Below are 16,249 nucleotides of genomic sequence, written 5' to 3' on the forward strand. Positions count from 1 at the left end.
GTGTGTGAGAAGAGAAGCAAGGAGATTATGAGGGGGACAGAAATAAATATATACTTTTAAAAATAGATCCCTTGGGATGCCTGGGTGCCTCAGTCCGTTAAGAGTCTGCTTTCAGCTCAGATCATGATTTCAGGATCCTGGGACCAAGCCCCACATCAGGTTCCTTGCTCAGCGGGGAGCCTGCTTCCCCCTCAGCCTGCTGCTCCCCCCCCTTGCGCCCTCTCTCTCTGACAAATAAATAAATATGATCTTTTTGTAAAAAAAAAAAAAAAAGTTAAATGAAAAATAAAATAAAATAATATCCCTTAAAATGCATCTTCCTCTCCAGCTTTGTCCTAGGTACCCTGAGATGGGGAGATCCCATCCAGGAGGTGAAAGAAAATGGCGGGTTAACCCACTTCTACCACGCAAAGACTGGAAAATCCCCTCCAGCAAGGAAGGTAGGGGAGGGAGTTAAGGACTAGGTTAATGGTTACCCCTGGCAAATTGTTGAGCAATGGAGCTATGGAAACCTGGAAGAGACGTCACAACTCTAAGGCGTGTCAGGGAGCGACACACCTTCCAATCTGGGGTGAAAAGAGATTAGAGACTGGTTTACCAAGCCAAGGAAGGCAAGGGAGTGAAATAAAAAACCACCCTTTGAAGGAAAGGTTAGATACTGAGATAGGAGAAAAGCAGGGGTAAGGAGGTGAGACGAGGGAAACGTCTCTGATAGAGGATTTGGGGGCGCAGCCCAGGGGGCACTGCTGGATAGTACCAGGAGAGGGCAGCATTACCTGTCATCTGGGAAATTAAGGAGAAATACCTTGTGGGTAGCCATGCCAGCCACCCAAAGTCAATATTGATGATCAAACCAGCTCTAGCCATAAAGCCATGGGACAGAAAAAGGCAGGAAAGAAGCTGCCAAAACCTGTTTGAGCTCAGGCCTGGCCCTATTTGCCTGAGGCATCTCCCACAAGGGAGATCTTTGTGGGGCAGATTCTCTGATAGACATTGATCGGCTGGAACAGAAGAGGGTCCTGAGTAGGGGTGTTTTGACCTCCTTTCCTCATGTGGAAGGGATTTGTGTGCAGAATCTGAGTATCACCCATGGAGGAGACCCTCCCCCCCAACACACACACTCATGAAATCATCCTACAACCTTACAGGATCTTAGAATTCAAGGGAGCAAACACTGAATATATCTTCTCACTGGGGAGGAGAGAGATAGGCCTTCCCCCGGGGAGGCGAAAACCCACAGAAGAGGAAGCGGGAGAGGAAACCACTAACTGCTGGTTTCCAGCAGCACGACTCTCACTCCACCCCAGTCCTCCTCAAAGTCTCCTTTTCTTTCAGTGTCAAGTCCTGTTTTGCTCCTCTACGTCCTTACACTTCCACTGTGTTTTTCTGTAACTGTAGGTCTGTTAGACCACAGGTGGTGAGAAAGAAAGAGAAGATATGGTAGGGTAGGAGAGAGATTCAAGATACGGAGGCCGGAATGTGTCCAGTTTGGAGGACATATTTTTAAGCCGTTTTTCAGCAGTTCATAAAGAATTTGACAGAACCTCCAAAAATCAAGTTACTCTTTCTCTACCTCCCTACTTATTTGTGTCCCCAAGGACTCCACTTACATTATGCCCTTCTGATCTTTGCTTAAGACCAGCTACCATCCTCTCCAGGATCAGTGCAACTCTATTCTAGGGCCACAATAACCCCACTCTCCACTCGCCCCCATTCTCTCATCTTCAACATATCAGTGAGAAAAGGGCAAGGGGCACAGGAAGGGGCCCCACAATGGGGGCAGAAGTGGAGCATTTAAGCTGACTAGGCTACTGAGGAGGAGCTGACCTCCCCCAGAGATGAGTCCCTTTGGCTCAGCTTCTTGTTTCCCTAGCAGGAGGCTTGGATGTCTCCCCTCCCATCACCTCCCCTACCTTTCACTAGTCTCTTCCCCCAATCTCAGTGTCTACTTCCAAGTCGGTCCTGCTGGAGTCTGGAAAGAATGTGGGGAAAGGAATAAACGACCACCTTCACATTTTAAAGTCCCCCCCCCTCCCCGGGACCTCATGGGCTTGACCAAGCTGTTGGGGTCGTTTCTTGTGTGAGGGTGGAGTGGGAGTGTCCTCTGATTAATACAGCAGGGAAACTGAGGCAGGAAAAAAAATCCCGTGTTCAAGGAGACGGGTGGAGAAACAAGTAGGTTCCCAGGATTCCCTCTCCCTAACACCCCATCCCTTATCCTCTAGGAGACCTGAGGCTCCCTCTCCGGACCCACTGCCTAGATCCCCGAGTCCCGCCCCCCTCGTGTCCCCTCCCCAGGTTCAGGGCGGGGCGGGTCGGTGAGTCAGCGGCTCCCTGATCTAGCCCGGGAGGGGATAGAGCTGGAGGGGCGGGGTGTGGGGTGCGCTGGTCTGGTGGGGAAGCCGGGTCTTGAGTGAGCGGGTCTTTTCGGGCTTGTTTGGCGCTGAAGGGACAGCCCTAAGTCTGGGGGAGAGAATCCCTGCCTGTGAGACCCGCCTTCCCCGGCCCGAGCCCCTCCCAGTTCCCCCAGCGCCGGCCGCTTCCTGGTCCCCGTCGCAACCATGGCTGAAGAACAACCCCAGGTTGAATTGTTCGTGAAGGTAGGAACACCTTCTCGCTCCTAGGCCGGCCTCCCCCTTCTTGGAAGGCAACTCTCACCTTGACCCAGCTCCAGTCTTGACTCCCCAATCCCTTCCCTCCTTGACCCCCACCCAACCCCACGTGCAGTCTTTAGTGTGCGCGCGTTGTTGGGGGTGGCCTCGGAAGGGGAAGACGGTTGTTGTGAGTGCGGGTAATAAGAATTCTGTGCTCGACCCTGAAAAGTTTGTGGAAATGCAAGTTTCAGCAGCCTAAAGGGCCGGAAGGTAGAGAAGAGGTCCCAGGAGTTGAGACTATTCACGGGGTTTGGTGGGGGGGGGGGGCGCGGGGGGGGGGTACTGATGGAAAGACTGGGAGAGAAGGGAGCAGTGGGACTCAACAGGGTTTGGGAGTGTCAGAGGGAAACATCAGGACATGTGGTCATAAGAGAAGAGTGAGGGGTGTCTTGGGAGAGACTTGGAGAAGTGAGTGAGAGAGAGAGAGAGAGAGAGTGTGTGTGGCAGGGCAGGTTTCAAGGAAGAGGGTGTGGCGGGGAGGGCTGAAAGGAGATCCCCAGCGGAGGACTGGTGGGGTGGAAGGAGATGGAGAATGGGAGTGGGGTTCTAGCAGTGCAACCCGAGAGAGGGTGGGCTCGAAAGGGTCCCCGGGACTTGGAGAAGCGAGGGAAAGGGAGGTGACCATATGGGAGTTTAGCTGGGGCTACCAGGAGAATAGGTGGGGAGAGGGATCAGAAGGAGGAAGAGAACTGGGTTAGGGTGTTTATGGTTTGGGGGTTTTAGAAACAGGAGAAAGAGTCGCCCAGCTCTGTCCTCTCTCAGTGGGTGTGGATGAGGAACGGTGGTCCTTTGGCCTTTGGAGATGAAAGCGCAGACCGCGGACTAGCGGACTTCACTCTCTCTGTTCTGCTCCCCTCCCCACTGCAGGGGCATTCTTACCCAATCCCGGACCTCATGTCTGCACCTCCCTCTCCGTCTGTGCCTCCTTGTTTGCACATTCTCCCCACCCTTCACTTTCCAGCCGCCTTTCTCTCCACTTCCCCCCTTTGTTCATCCTTCTTTGTGTGTTCCTGCTGCTTTTTCCCTCCTTGCTGCTTGGGGCTTCTGGGGAAGCCATTCCCTCTCCCTGTGCCCAGCCGTGCCTGAGTCCGCCCCACTTAGGTGTGGTCCCCACCTCACTCACACTCGCCTCAAGGGCTATTTTTATTCGTGGGTGAGGCTGCCCTACAGAGTCTGGCCTTGGGTCCAGTGTGAGGAGAGTCATCTGGAGCCAGGGCCATGTGTTGGGAGACCCCGCAAGTAGTGTGTGGGGAAAGAGGAAGGTGGCCCTCCGTTGCCCAGGCCTCAGCCTCACAGGTCCCTGCCCCCACTCCTTGCCAGGAAGGAAGCCGCTGAGGCAGAGACAGTGTGACATGAATCACTCAGCCCAGGGGGAGGTCCCTTGGGGAATGAGGTCACCACTTGCCAATTAGAGGGCAGCCCCCCTCTGCAAAGCCCTCTACATCTTTAGAGGCCCTGGGCCCCTTGACTCCCCACCCAGCTACCAGAAGGAGGGTGGAGGTATAGAGAACCAGAACTCTGGCTTCCAAACCCCATGGTACCTTGCCCATTCTCGGGCTCTACTCCATTCAGGAATCCAGGAATCCAGGCCTCTAGCCTACAACCCTGGCCTCACCAAAGTCCCTCTCTAGGGATATGGGAGAGTTAAATACGCTTTTGTATGTAAAGTGCTTAGGATACCAGGTAACACTGCATTACTGTTTGTCTTCCCTCTCTAGGGTCCAGATCCTCCCGAGTTCTCCCAAACCCAATCCCTCTGCCTACCTCCCAGCTGTCCTGAACTCTATGGGGAACCAGAAGCTGACCTTTGCAGAAAACTTTCCTGCTAACCTGCCCTTAGGTTTACTCTGCCTCCAGAGTGGAGAGCCCATGTCTGGGGAGAGCTGTTAGCCCTGAGACTGTGTGTCATGATTAGGCAGAAAATGGTGTGATCTGGGACGGGGGTTGGGCAGAGAATGGCCTGTGGTAGGTGGGGTATACCAGGCCTAACCTTGGGGTGGGGGTTACTTTTCAGGCTGGCAGTGATGGGGCCAAGATTGGGAACTGCCCCTTCTCCCAGAGACTGTTCATGGTGCTCTGGCTCAAGGGAGTCACCTTCAACGTCACCACTGTTGACACCAAGAGGTGGGCCAATTTCTGTTCCTCTTAACACCCCATTTGCTTGCGAGCTCACCCATCCTAGTCCTTTCATCCTGCGGCCCTTTCATCCCCCAGCCCCCGCCCTTTACCCAGAGCTCCTTTTTCTTTCCATATGCTTCATCTCCCCTTTCTGATTCTCCGAAACCTCATTTTCCTGTCCTGATGCCTCACCTGTTCTCAGGAGGACGGAGACAGTGCAGAAGCTGTGTCCAGGAGGGCAGCTCCCATTCCTGCTGTACGGCACGGAAGTGCACACAGACACCAACAAGATAGAAGAGTTCCTAGAGGCGGTGCTTTGCCCTCCCAGGTACAAGGACACTTGGAAAGGAAGGGTTGGGTAGCTGGGAGATTCTAGGGGAGGGAGGTGGAAGAAATGGAAAACCGAAATGGTGGTGGGCTGGAGCACGGGAGCTGAGGCTCCTCCCCGGAAGATAGCTTCTCCTGTTTCTCCTACTGGCTTTCAGGTACCCCAAGCTGGCAGCTCTGAACCCTGAGTCCAACACGGCGGGGCTGGACATATTTGCCAAATTCTCTGCTTACATCAAGAATTCAAACCCAGCACTCAATGATAGTGAGTCTCAAGGGTTGGAGGCCAGGGTGCTAGAAGGAATGGAGAAGATCCAGGGATTGGGAGGCATTAGGGGCACCTGGAAATTCTGATATTGGGGAGATGGAGCAGATGTCGGCAAACCCTCACTGCCTCCCACCGCAGCCCCCTTATTTTTGTTTAAACTCAATATTTCCTTGCATTTTCATTGCCTTTGACTTAAGGTTTCTCTTCATTTGCCACCTAGCCTCTCGTGTACCACCGTGTTAGTTGGGTTGGCTGCTGGCCTGTTTCGTGGCAGAAGAGGGTTGTGCTTAAAAACAGTGACTCTCTGGATGCTTGGTTGGGTGTCTGCCTTTAGCTTAGGTCGCTGTCTTGGGGTCCTGGGATCCCTGCTCGGCGGAGAGCCTGCTTCTCCTTTTCCCTCCGGCTCGTGCTCTCTTTCTCAAATAAATAAATCTTTAAAAAGGGCTGGGGTGGGGGGCGCCTGGGTGGCTCAGTGGGTTAAAGCCTCTGCCTTCAGCTCAGGTCATGATCCCAAGGTCCTGGGATGGAGCCCTGAATTGGGGTGCTCTGCTCAGCAGAGAGGCTGCTTCCTCCTCTCTCTCTGCCTGCCTCTCTGCCTACTTGTGATCTCTGTCTGTCAAATAAATACATAAAATCTTAAAAAGGGAGGGGGCACCTGGATGGCTAAGTCCGTTAAGGGTCTGCCTTTGGCTCAGGTCATAATCCCAGAGTCCTGGAATCTGCCCCACATCCCATCTGGCTCCCTGCTCAGCAGGGAGTCTGCTCCTCCCTTTCCCTCTCCCCGGGCTTGTGCTCTCTCTGTCAAATAAATAAAATCTTAAAACAGCAGCAACAACAATGACTCTAGATCCAGACAACCTGCACCTTCCCTAGCTAGATTAAACCCTACTAGCTGGGTGAATTTGGGCAGTTCATTTAATTTCTCTGTAAATCCATTTCCAGATCCATAAAATGAGGCTAACAGTGCCTGTTTCATGGGTTGATGTGAAAATTAAGAGTTTTTGTGTGTAAAGTGCTTAAAATAACACATGGAAAATGAACTACATTTGTGTCAGATACTATTATTTGGACTGGCCCCACTCCCAAGGCCCTCCTGGACTATGTTGCTCTCCTGATGTTCTTACCAATTCTCCTTTCTTGCACAGATCTGGAGAAGGGGCTCCTGAAAGCCCTGAAAGTTTTAGACAATTACTTGACATCTCCCCTCCCAGAAGAAGTGGATGAGACCAGTGCTGAGGATGAGGGCATCTCTCAGAGGAAGTTTCTGGATGGCAATGAGCTCACTCTCGCTGACTGCAACCTGTTGCCAAAGCTCCACATAGTACAGGTGGGTGGTCATTGTATGAGCAGAGGGTGGCCTCTGGGATGGCTCTTGAAGAAGCTCCCACACAGGTTCCCTATGACGACGACTCCAAAGGGGATTTCTTTCTTAGGATGGTTTCCCTGGATTGCCACCAATAGCAGACACACCCCATTTCTTCTCACCAGTCATTGCTTCAAGGCTGTTGCTTTAGAGAATTAAAATTCGGTGATACAGGCTGTGGGTGCAGACTGGCCGGGAGTAACATATCCCAATGTTGTTGTCAAGAGTGCTCTTCCTGTCTCTATCACTGCCAAATCCCCACATCACACAAAGCAGGCTTTTCTTAAAATCAGAGCTTTAACTCTTTCTATAGCATTGGTCTCCTCTTTGTCTTGTGATGAAAGATGAAAACTGCTGGTTCCCATATTTTTTACTCAGCCTCAAAGCTATGGTTTAGTTTGTGAAACATGGGCCTAATGTCAGTCTGCACAGATCTCTGTATTGAACATCTGTGTACTAAGCACTGAAAGACACAAAGATGGATGACTGACGATTGGTCCTTGCCCTCAAAGGATTTGAAATCTAGCCAGGAAGTTAGAATAGTCACATGAAAGTTAAGTAACAAAACATGATTAAAAGCCAAATGAAAAATAGGGACAAAAGTCACTGTGGAAATTCAAGTGGAAAATTCTCTGATGTGTGAATTACATCTCAGTAAAATCAAGAAGAGAGCAATGGCACCATGGAACAGGGTGGTCTGAAAAATGGTTAAAAATGGCCAGGATTTCAGTGAGTGAAGAGGAAGAGTGAAGACAGAAGCTCGTGAGGAGTTAGGAAAGCCAGTTGGATGATTCATATAGGAGAGAAGAATCACAGAAAGAGAAGCCAGATAGCGGGGATTCTTGAATGCCTGGTCAGGAAGGCTAGATTTCATCCTGGAAGTCTTGGGAGAAGGGAAAGACCCAAGAGCCAGGGCTGCTCCCCTGAGGCTGACATGTTGATCCCATTGATCCCTCTCCTCTCCCCACCCCCAGGTGGTATGTAAGAAGTACAGGGGATTCTCCATCCCAGAGGTGTTCCGCGGAGTCCATCGGTACCTGCGCAACGCCTATGCTCGGGAAGAGTTTGCCTCCACCTGTCCAGATGATGAGGAGATCGAGCTGGCTTATGAGCAAGTGGCCAAGGCCCTCAAATAAGTACTTTCTGAGGCTCCGTCTCCCACTGCACAAAGGCAGCAGCTGGTTTCCACGTGGCTATCCAAGGGACACACTCCAAAACGGCCAGCGGGCAGAGAATCCTGGAGCACTTGTGCAGGGCTGGCTGGGGGCTGAGGGGAAAAATGGGGAATCTAGGTAAGATTTTTATTGTGGGGTGGTGCGGGTAAGACAATGTATTTCAGTAATAAAATACAGAATGAAAATACAGTGTCCTTTTACACAAAGGGGTCTTGAGTGTGGCTAACACGGGAATGAGAGGTGGGTCAGTGACCTTGAGCTCAAGGCAGAAGCGAGGAATTTAGAAGAGGGGTATTGGTGGTCAGGCTTCCATTCCTCGTGCCGGTCCACCGTAACGCTGTCTTGTGGTCCATGTCGCGTTTGCAGCCCAGCCGCCTGGGCCAGCCAGACCTGGGTGGGCCTGGGCAGCACTCACGGGGCGGGGCCAAGTTCTGAGGAGGAGAGCGAAGTCCCCCCGGAGTGGGCGCGGCGTAGCAGGGCGGAATGGGCGTGGTCTCTAGGAGCCCCGCCCCGTCCCGCTTAGACAATGCCCCGGAGCCGCCAGACCGTCGCGCCCCCGCCCCACCGTAGTTCTTGAGCTCGCCTACCCGGGGACCCCCTCAAAAGCAGAGAGCTCCAGTCCCCGAGGCTTGAAGACTAGGACTCCCTTCTCCAACTCTGTCCTCAGGGGGGTGGGGCCCCAGCCAACATCACAGAACGCAGGAGTCGGGGTGGCCACTGGAGGTAAGTCTAAGGGTTGGAGATGTCCTCTGGACCGTGCGCGGGCCGGAGCTCGAGGATGCCGGGCCCGTGCCTGCAACGGATAGAGTGCAGGAGGCCGAAATTCGGGTGCGGAGCTGAGCGGGGTAGACTTTGGGGAAGATGGACCGGGAGACGGGGTCCTGGAGCCGGGAGTGGCAGCCGCTCCCTGGGACCACGCCCCCGTTTCCCCGCCCCTTGGATTTCGTTTTCGACCTCTCCCAGTCCTCGGGGACTCGGTCTGGTTTATACTGGGTCGTGCTAGGGGCAGCGGGACCGGCCCGGGTGGAGGGAGATTTAACTCCTTGGATTCTAATATCTCCCTCGTTACTCGTCTTCTCTTTTTTCGTTTGGGCGTTCAGGACTTCCATCTTCCAGGCCGTGACTCTCTCCCCAGCTACCTCCTCCTGTCCCATAACCCCTTTGGGTCCCTTGCCGCACTTCGGGTCCCTATGGCAGCGAGCAGCTGAGGGTTAAGGGGGCGGGACCGTTGCATTTTTGGGGAGTGAGCGCATCCTAGCGGCTGCCAAGAGGGGCGCCTAGCAGGGACCTCGCAAAGCCCCCTAACTGGGGCAACAGGTGTTGTGAAAATTAGGGGTCCGGGTCTTGTTCCTCGGACTCCTTCCAAAGAAGCAGACCAGACCCAGAAGGGTGCGGGGTGGAATCGGGTCGGCAGGAGAGGAAGGTCTGGAGGGGGTGGGGCGAAGTGGGAGGGGCGCCCGGAGATGGCAGGAGGAAGACCCGGGCGCTCTTAACCACCCCCCCTTAGGCCCTTGTGTGCATGTCTCTTATTCTGCCAACCCCACTCCCCTTTTCTGTCTCTTATCCCAGACAGGTGAAGTAAAAAGAGAAAACTAAGAAATCAGCGCGGCCGGAGGGGCGCTGTGTGGATGGGATGGGGACGCCAGGGGAGGGGCTGGGCCGCTGCTCCCATGCCCTGATCCGGGGGGTCCCTGAGAGCCTGGCTTCGGGGGAGGGTTCGGGGGCTGGCCTCCCGGCTCTGGACCTGGCTAAAGCTCAGAGGGAGCACGGGGTACTTGGGGGTAAACTGAGGCAGCGGTTGGGGCTGCAGCTGCTAGAACTGCCTCCTGAAGAGTCGCTGCCGCTGGGACCGCTCCTCGGTGACACCGCCGTGATCCAAGGGGACACGGCCCTAATTACGCGTCCCTGGAGCCCCTCCCGCAGGCCGGAGGTGAGCGCCGCGGCGCGGTTTGGGGGGTTAGGGGAAAAGAGGAGCTGGACGTGCGGGGCTTTAAGAGTTATGGTTGGGAATGTCTCTGCTCCGCGCCCTCTTTCCTGCCCTAAGGTCGATGGAGTCCGCAAAGCCCTTCAGGATCTTGGGCTCCGGATTGTGGAGATGGGGGATGAGAACGCGACGTTGGATGGCACTGATGTTCTCTTTACGGGTGAGGCTGAGGTGCCTGCATCCCTGGGCTTTGCATTGGGAAGCAGAGCTGGGGAGACTAGGCCATGTTGGGCCTTGTTTCCAACTCACTCTGGCTCTCAAACCTCCGCGGCCTCCCTGGGCTCAGGCCGGGAGTTTTTCGTAGGCCTCTCCAAGTGGACCAATCATCGAGGAGCTGAGATCGTGGCAGACACGTTCCGAGTGAGAAACGGGACCAGCTTCTTGCTGGGGAAGCGGGGAGCGGATGGGGTGGGAGGGGCGCACGGAGGGGGCGCGGAGTAGAAAGGAGCCCAGAGCAACCTGTGTTTGAGGGAATCCCCCATCCCTCTCGCGTCCCTGAATTATTTCTTTTGTTGCCCCTAGGACTTCGCTGTCTCCACAGTGCCAGTCTCGAGCTCCTCCCACCTGCGCGGCCTTTGCGGCATGGGGGGACCCCGCACTGTTGTGGCTGGTAGCAGCGAGGCTGCCCAAAAGGCTGTCAGGGTGAGGAGGGTGGGGCCAACAAAAGTGGGCGTGGCTCTTGGCTTGTAAGGCTGAAAGCGGGGAGGTTCAGAGACTTAATTCCAACCCCTGCCCTCATGGAGCTGTCCATCTGGTATGAAAACACGTCAGAAAGCAAGAAGTTACTATGGCAGGACAGGAAACACAGTCGATTAACATCGTCTTCCCGAGTTTCAAGAAACTTCTCAAAGGTGGCATCTAAGCTACGAGGAAGGATGGATGACATGGACTGGTGGGGGCTGGAGAAGGGGAGAAGAGGGCTGCAGGTAGTAAGAACTGCATGTGGGTCTGAGGTGGAACTAAACAAAAGTCACTAAAATGCTTAGAACAGTGCCTGACACATACTAAGGACAAGTACTTGCTATCATAATCATGCAACAGATGTAACTGTGTTCCCAGCCCTTAGTGGTGGTAGGGCCACCAGACTCAGTGGGGAGGCTCTGAGACTTGACCACTTCCCTCTTTTTCCCTTCCTCAGGCGATGGCAGTGTTGACAGACCATCCCTATGCGTCCCTGACTCTCCCAGATGATGCAGCTGCTGACTGTCTCTTTTTGCGACCTGGGCTGCCTGGTGTGCCCCCTTTTCTCCTGCACCGCGGAGGCGGGGACCTGCCCAATAGCCAGGAGGTGAGAGGAGGCAAGAGCTCCACTACTAACAACAACCAGAGGAAGGAGTCTCAAGCCTTCCTAGTGGGACAAAGAAGGGGTACCTTCTCTAGAAGCATAGCCGGCTCCAAGAAGGGCCTGGCTGTGGCCTCAGAGTCTTACTCCCCTCTCCCATTTCATGTCTTTCCTGCAGGCATTGCAGAAGCTCTCTGATGTCACCCTGGTACCTGTGTCCTGCTCAGAACTGGAGAAGGCAGGCGCTGGGCTCAGCTCCCTCTGCCTGGTGCTCAGCACGCGTCCCCACAGCTGAGCTCCTGGCCTTAGGGTTATGGCTGGCCAATGTTTGGGCAGCATAGGGAGTAGAAGCGGAAGGAGGCTTAGATAGAGGACGGTGAATAGGTATAGTAGTGGGGAGAGGGCCCCAAGATGGGGGGGAGGGCTTAGTGTGGGAAAACTGATAGAGTCCCCTGGGTGAGTCCTCTTCCTCAGAACTAATAAAACAGAACTGACCTTTTAGACTGGGCTGTGGCTGGTGTCTTAACTGGGATAGGGGCAGGGCTGAAATCTGATGTTGAGGTTAGTCTTTCATTCATCAAACCATCATTAGGCACTTACTGAGTCATTGCCCAGCCCTATTATAGGTGTTTGGGTGCAAGATGGACAGGATAGTATTTCTATTGTGGGGAGCATATGTGACGTAGAGAAGAAAGAGTAGGGTGGATCCCTCATTATCTAAATGTCAGATGATTCAGAGACTGGTAGATTACCAACCCACCCTTAGTTGATAGAAAAAAAGAAGTAACGCTTCCAGGGGCATTCATTTTCATTCACTCATTTACTGAGGCTTAGCAGTAATATAAAAAGGGTCAGTCTCCTGAGAGCAGGGAACTCACAGTACATTGAAACTGAAATACAGGTTGTGATGGAACAATTTACAGGGTGTGGTTGCTTAGAGATAAATAAGGAGACTGCCTTCAGCATCAAAATCAAAATGTATGCAGGGGTAGGCAAAGAGGGTCAGGAATGGCTTCCCAGAAATGGCTACGTTTCAGCTGAGTCTTAGGGATGAAGAATTATTAGGCAGGAAGGTAGTGGGGAGAAGGAAAAAAGGGTGATCTGGAAAGAAGGACTTGCCTGGCACAAAAACGTATTTGGAGGCTGCTAGGGAGAATCTCTCCCAGGCTGGCATGCTGTGCACATGTGGGGTGCCAGAGACAAGTCTGGAAGGTAGGCAGAGTGCTGCCAGCACCTTGTACCCAAAGCCAAGGCCCATGGGTCCAAGAAAAGGTCCTGGAAAGACATCCTGCAACTCTGGAATACAGGTTGTGAGGAGGAGGTTTGCATTTGGGGAGGACCCCTCTGGCTTCAGGGAGGAGGGCAGGGGCAAAAGGATGAGGTGGGGCTATGAGTCACCCAGGGAGGAAATGAGGAGAGTATATTCAGGTGGCAGCCCTGGGCATGAAGAAGGGTATGGATTTCACAGTGACATTAAAATAGAAAGACGGGACTTGGTTCGTTGTGTGGGAGTGAGCAGAACAAGGTCTGCATGACTCCCAGTTTCTGGCTTAGGCAACTGGTTGATCAAGAGAGACTACAGAGGAGGATTAAGTGAGTGACAGTGAGTTGGGTTTGGGATATGCTGTGTGCAGAATGTCTATGGCTGACCAAGCAGGGCTGTCCCAGTAATAGATGGGAAATCTCATTACTCGAGATCTGAGCTGGAGAGAGTTCTGAGTGTTGTTTGCAGAGGTGAGGCTTGAGGACTGGCTGTGGATGCCAAATTCCCAGAAGAGAGGGAAGTCAGATAAAGGGACGAACCTAGAATAGTGGGGAATACCGTGGGAATAGGGAGGAGGGCGGAGGAGTCCAAAGGGAAGATGCCAGCATTAAAGAAGGAAGTAACCAAAGACCAACTAAAAACTCTGCTGGGTGTGGCCATTAGGACATCACTGGCAACCTCATGGAGAGATGAGGAGCAGTGTGAGTGGAGTCAAGGAGAAGACAAAGTGTAGGCCCCTGGTTCAAAGAGCTGGACTGTGCACGGGAGGGAAGAGACAGGACAACTATCTAGGACTTGTTGATGTCTTAAGATAGGGAGACAGGGCTTGGTCAGGTTTAGAAAGGCACCAGTGGTGAAGAAGATGTGAAAGTTACAGGAGAGATGGGGTAACTGAAGGAGCAAGATCAGTGGCAGAGCAGAGAACCCAGGGCTCCTGACTCCCATACTAGTGCTCATTTCTGTCCTGTGGTGCATCCATTGCCAGGTGAGGGGCCAAGAAGGAGAGGGGAGCTGTGGAGAGCTGGGAGCCTTCAGCTTGTGAGGTTTGGAATAAGGGCTTCCCTTCAAACTACAACCGCATAGATGGTCGAGGCATCAGCTGGGACCATGGGGGACAACCGGAGGGGCCTTCTGAGGGCCAGATGATCCAGGTCTGCGTAGAGCAGGCTCTGAAGGGTGGGGAGGAAGGCAGGAGAGTTTGAGAAGTCTCACTCGCTGGGGGATTTAGGCCTCTCTCTTTCTCAGTCCACTCTTCTCAGGGGTTTGGTCCAACCCCCTTCCAATAGCCAGGCCCTTACCGCCTCCTGGTCCAGGTCCCCTGCAGTCTTAGGCTCCTCCTCCTTTACTGGCCTCTGGGGCTCGACTTTCGCGAGTGGATCTATATGAGGGGGAGTGGTGAACAGAGCTGAAAAATGGAAAGGGACCAACATTCTGCTTCCAGCAAGGGCTCAGACTGAGGAATTGAGAGGCGGGAAGTGTGGGAGCAGTAGAAAAATGGGGTGGTTAGTCTCACCAAATCTGGGGAGTGGTCGAGGCGGGTGCGGGGGTGATCGTCTGTAACGGATGTATAAGTCTTTGAGAGCCACCAGTTTTATCTCGTCTTCCTCGGGGCCAACAGCAACCCAGCAACTCAAAGGCTCAGACCCGCAAAACAATTTAGGCTCCACCCCCACAGATAGTTCCGCCCACGCTCTGATCCTGCTCCGGCTCTAGCGTCGCCTCCCTAGCCAGGGCTCCGCCTACCAGCCTATGGCCTCGGCCCAAGGGGTGACCTCCCCCCCGCCCCCTTCCTCTATAAACCGCACGCCGGAGCTCTAGGTCTAGGTTCTGTCTGCGAAGGTTCTGGTCCTACCCCTCCCGCCTCGGGTCCCGACCCATTTAACCAGGCCCCGCCCATTGTGCTCACCTGCGCCACCACCAGACCACGCCCAACGCCCCGACTCCCAGCACCAGCCCAGCGCCCAGCAGGGGGATCAGGAGCTGGGGATTCACGGACCCTGGGTGAACGGAGGACAGGGTGGTGACGGATACTGAAGTCAGGGGTGCGAGGACAGAGAACTACATCTCCCGTCCAGGAAACCTCCCGCTAAGGCCTCTCTCCCTCCTGAGGGTATGTCAGTGAAGTCCCTGAGCAAAGGCCTGGACCTACCGTGGGTAGACCCCGGTGCCCTGCAATCAGCCCCGTCCCCTAGCACGTGAAGCACTGTACGGCTTTCTTCTTCGTGGCGGCCCCTGCAGAAAAAGGTGCCTGAGTCCCCTGCGCTCAGGAGCAGCTCCAGCCGCCGGATACTGGGGTCCAGGGCACGTAGGCGACCAGCAAAGGGCTGGACTGGAGACACAGTAGGGGTCCCGCTCGAGGAGGCCCACAGTATTGGGCGGCGTCCTTTTGACAGGCCCTTGCAGGCAGGGAAGCTAGGCGCCCAGGCCCAGCGGATGGGATGCGAGACCCCTACGCAGGAGAAATTCACCCGGTCTCCGGGACGGCCGTCCAGTGAAGCTGGGGTTGGAGGGGACAGGGGTTAGGGCAAGTCCACAGGGCTAGACTAACCCCACTCCCGAACCCCATTCCCGTCTCCTCTCTTTCCCCTCTCTTCTGCGCTTCCGCCAGCCTGGATCATCCCCCACACATCCACCCTCCCCTCCCCAGCACCCGCCGCCCTTCAGTCTTTCCTCACGCCCACTCCCAACTCTCCTGGGGGAAGATGGCTTACCCCCGGGGTCTCCCTGGGCCCTTGACAGTAGCAGCGGCAGTAGCTGCAGAACCAGAGCCATGGCTGGGATGTATGTGGTGGGGATAGGCGGCAAGTGTATCAGCGGAGGAGACCGGAAAGAAACTCGGGAAGAGGGGTTGGGGGGGGCACGGGTTGGGGGCTCTGATAAGAGCGGGGCGGGGCTACCAGCCTCCGGGATCCCTCTGGGAGTCCTCGCTGGCTCTCTTTCAGCCCTCAGACAATACTCAGTTGAAAGTGGTGCTCTGCTGGTTATGGAAGCACTTTCCTGTACTTTAACTCCCGCGGGGTAGCAGTGGCCCGGAGCATCCTGGCAGAGTTCAAATCCTGCCTTAGCCATCTACTAGCTGAGTGATGTGGGAGAGTCGTTCAACTTTTCTGGGCCTGTTCATTCATCTGTAAAACAGGGATAAAAAGCACCTACCTGGGGCGTCTGGGTAGCTCAGTCGTTAGGCGTCTGCCTTTGGCGCTGACCGTGATCCCGGGGTCCTGGGATCTAGCCCCACTTTGGGCTCTCCACTCCGCGGGAAGCCTGCTTCTCCCTCTCCCACTCCCCCTGCTTGTGTTCCCTCTCACGCTGTGTCTCTGTCAAATAAATAAAATCTTAAAAAAAAAAAAAAAAAAAAAAAGCACCTGCCTTCTAGAGTACTGAGAAATTTTAAAAAGTAATACACCTACAATGCCTAGGACAATGGTTGACACATAGGAGCACTGGGTGCTCATCATTATTGTTATTACTGCAACTTCTTATTCTAGCTTCTCCTTCACCTCTCTGTGCCCACGCTGTCCCTCCTGGCCAATGGTGCCCCACCCAAACTGGCAGGTTTTGGTCTGGGAGACACTTAGGAACAGGCCACATGCCCCACACCCTGGACTTCATCGGCTCTCGCCCAGGCTAGGCCAAGCCCTGGTTTAGCCAGGGCAGGTTCCCAGAACCTTCTGAGGGCCTAAGGCAGCACCTCCACAGGTAGCCCCAGCCTGGGTCCTTGCTGTTGTGACATCACAGAGGCCCTTGGTGACATCACAAATCTTTCATCTTTCATCCTGCGGCTGAGCAGGGGTTGGGAAGACCATGTCAAGGCTGA

The 16,249-nt window shown here is 54.3% G+C and overlaps 3 protein-coding genes across 6 annotated transcripts; 2 read left to right on the plus strand and 1 right to left on the minus strand.

The window, feature by feature from the left end:
* Positions 1-2,326: 2,326 nt before the first annotated feature.
* Positions 2,327-8,094, plus strand: CLIC1 (chloride intracellular channel 1). The gene is made up of 6 exons (XM_032340861.1): positions 2,327-2,600; positions 4,669-4,778; positions 4,975-5,100; positions 5,258-5,364; positions 6,513-6,694; positions 7,705-8,094. Exons 1-6 carry the CDS (start codon positions 2,562-2,564, stop codon positions 7,864-7,866), a joined length of 726 nt encoding a protein of 241 aa, XP_032196752.1. The 5' UTR covers positions 2,327-2,561; the 3' UTR covers positions 7,867-8,094.
* Positions 8,095-8,390: 296 nt separating this feature from the next.
* Positions 8,391-11,674, plus strand: DDAH2 (dimethylarginine dimethylaminohydrolase 2). Of its 2 annotated transcripts, XM_032340860.1 has the most exons (8): positions 8,391-8,628; positions 9,006-9,222; positions 9,475-9,835; positions 9,950-10,049; positions 10,176-10,249; positions 10,412-10,531; positions 11,028-11,177; positions 11,350-11,674. In XM_032340860.1, the coding sequence occupies exons 3-8, from the start codon at positions 9,539-9,541 to the stop codon at positions 11,464-11,466; spliced, it is 858 nt and encodes a 285-aa protein (XP_032196751.1). In that variant the 5' UTR covers positions 8,391-8,628; positions 9,006-9,222; positions 9,475-9,538; the 3' UTR covers positions 11,467-11,674. The 2 variants fall into 2 exon arrangements, with proteins under 2 accessions (XP_032196751.1, XP_032196750.1); XM_032340859.1 differs by lacking the exon at positions 9,006-9,222.
* A 298-nt stretch (positions 11,675-11,972) lies between these two features.
* MPIG6B (megakaryocyte and platelet inhibitory receptor G6b) lies at positions 11,973-15,857 on the minus strand. Of its 3 annotated transcripts, XM_032340856.1 has the most exons (7): positions 15,843-15,857; positions 15,147-15,560; positions 14,585-14,932; positions 14,342-14,432; positions 13,949-13,953; positions 13,734-13,813; positions 11,973-13,604 (listed from the first exon to the last, which is right to left on the minus strand). In XM_032340856.1, exons 2-7 carry the CDS (start codon positions 15,502-15,504, stop codon positions 13,500-13,502), a joined length of 987 nt encoding a protein of 328 aa, XP_032196747.1. In that variant the 5' UTR covers positions 15,505-15,560; positions 15,843-15,857; the 3' UTR covers positions 11,973-13,499. The 3 variants fall into 3 exon arrangements, with proteins under 3 accessions (XP_032196747.1, XP_032196746.1, XP_032196749.1); XM_032340855.1 differs by lacking the exon at positions 15,843-15,857 and having other exon boundaries at positions 13,949-13,989; XM_032340858.1 differs by lacking the exons at positions 13,949-13,953; positions 15,843-15,857.
* Between the last annotated feature and the right edge of the window lie 392 nt (positions 15,858-16,249).

The sequence above is a fragment of the Mustela erminea genome, chromosome 4 (genome assembly GCF_009829155.1).
Source record: "Mustela erminea isolate mMusErm1 chromosome 4, mMusErm1.Pri, whole genome shotgun sequence".
In the NCBI taxonomy this organism is placed as follows: Eukaryota; Metazoa; Chordata; class Mammalia; order Carnivora; family Mustelidae; genus Mustela; species Mustela erminea.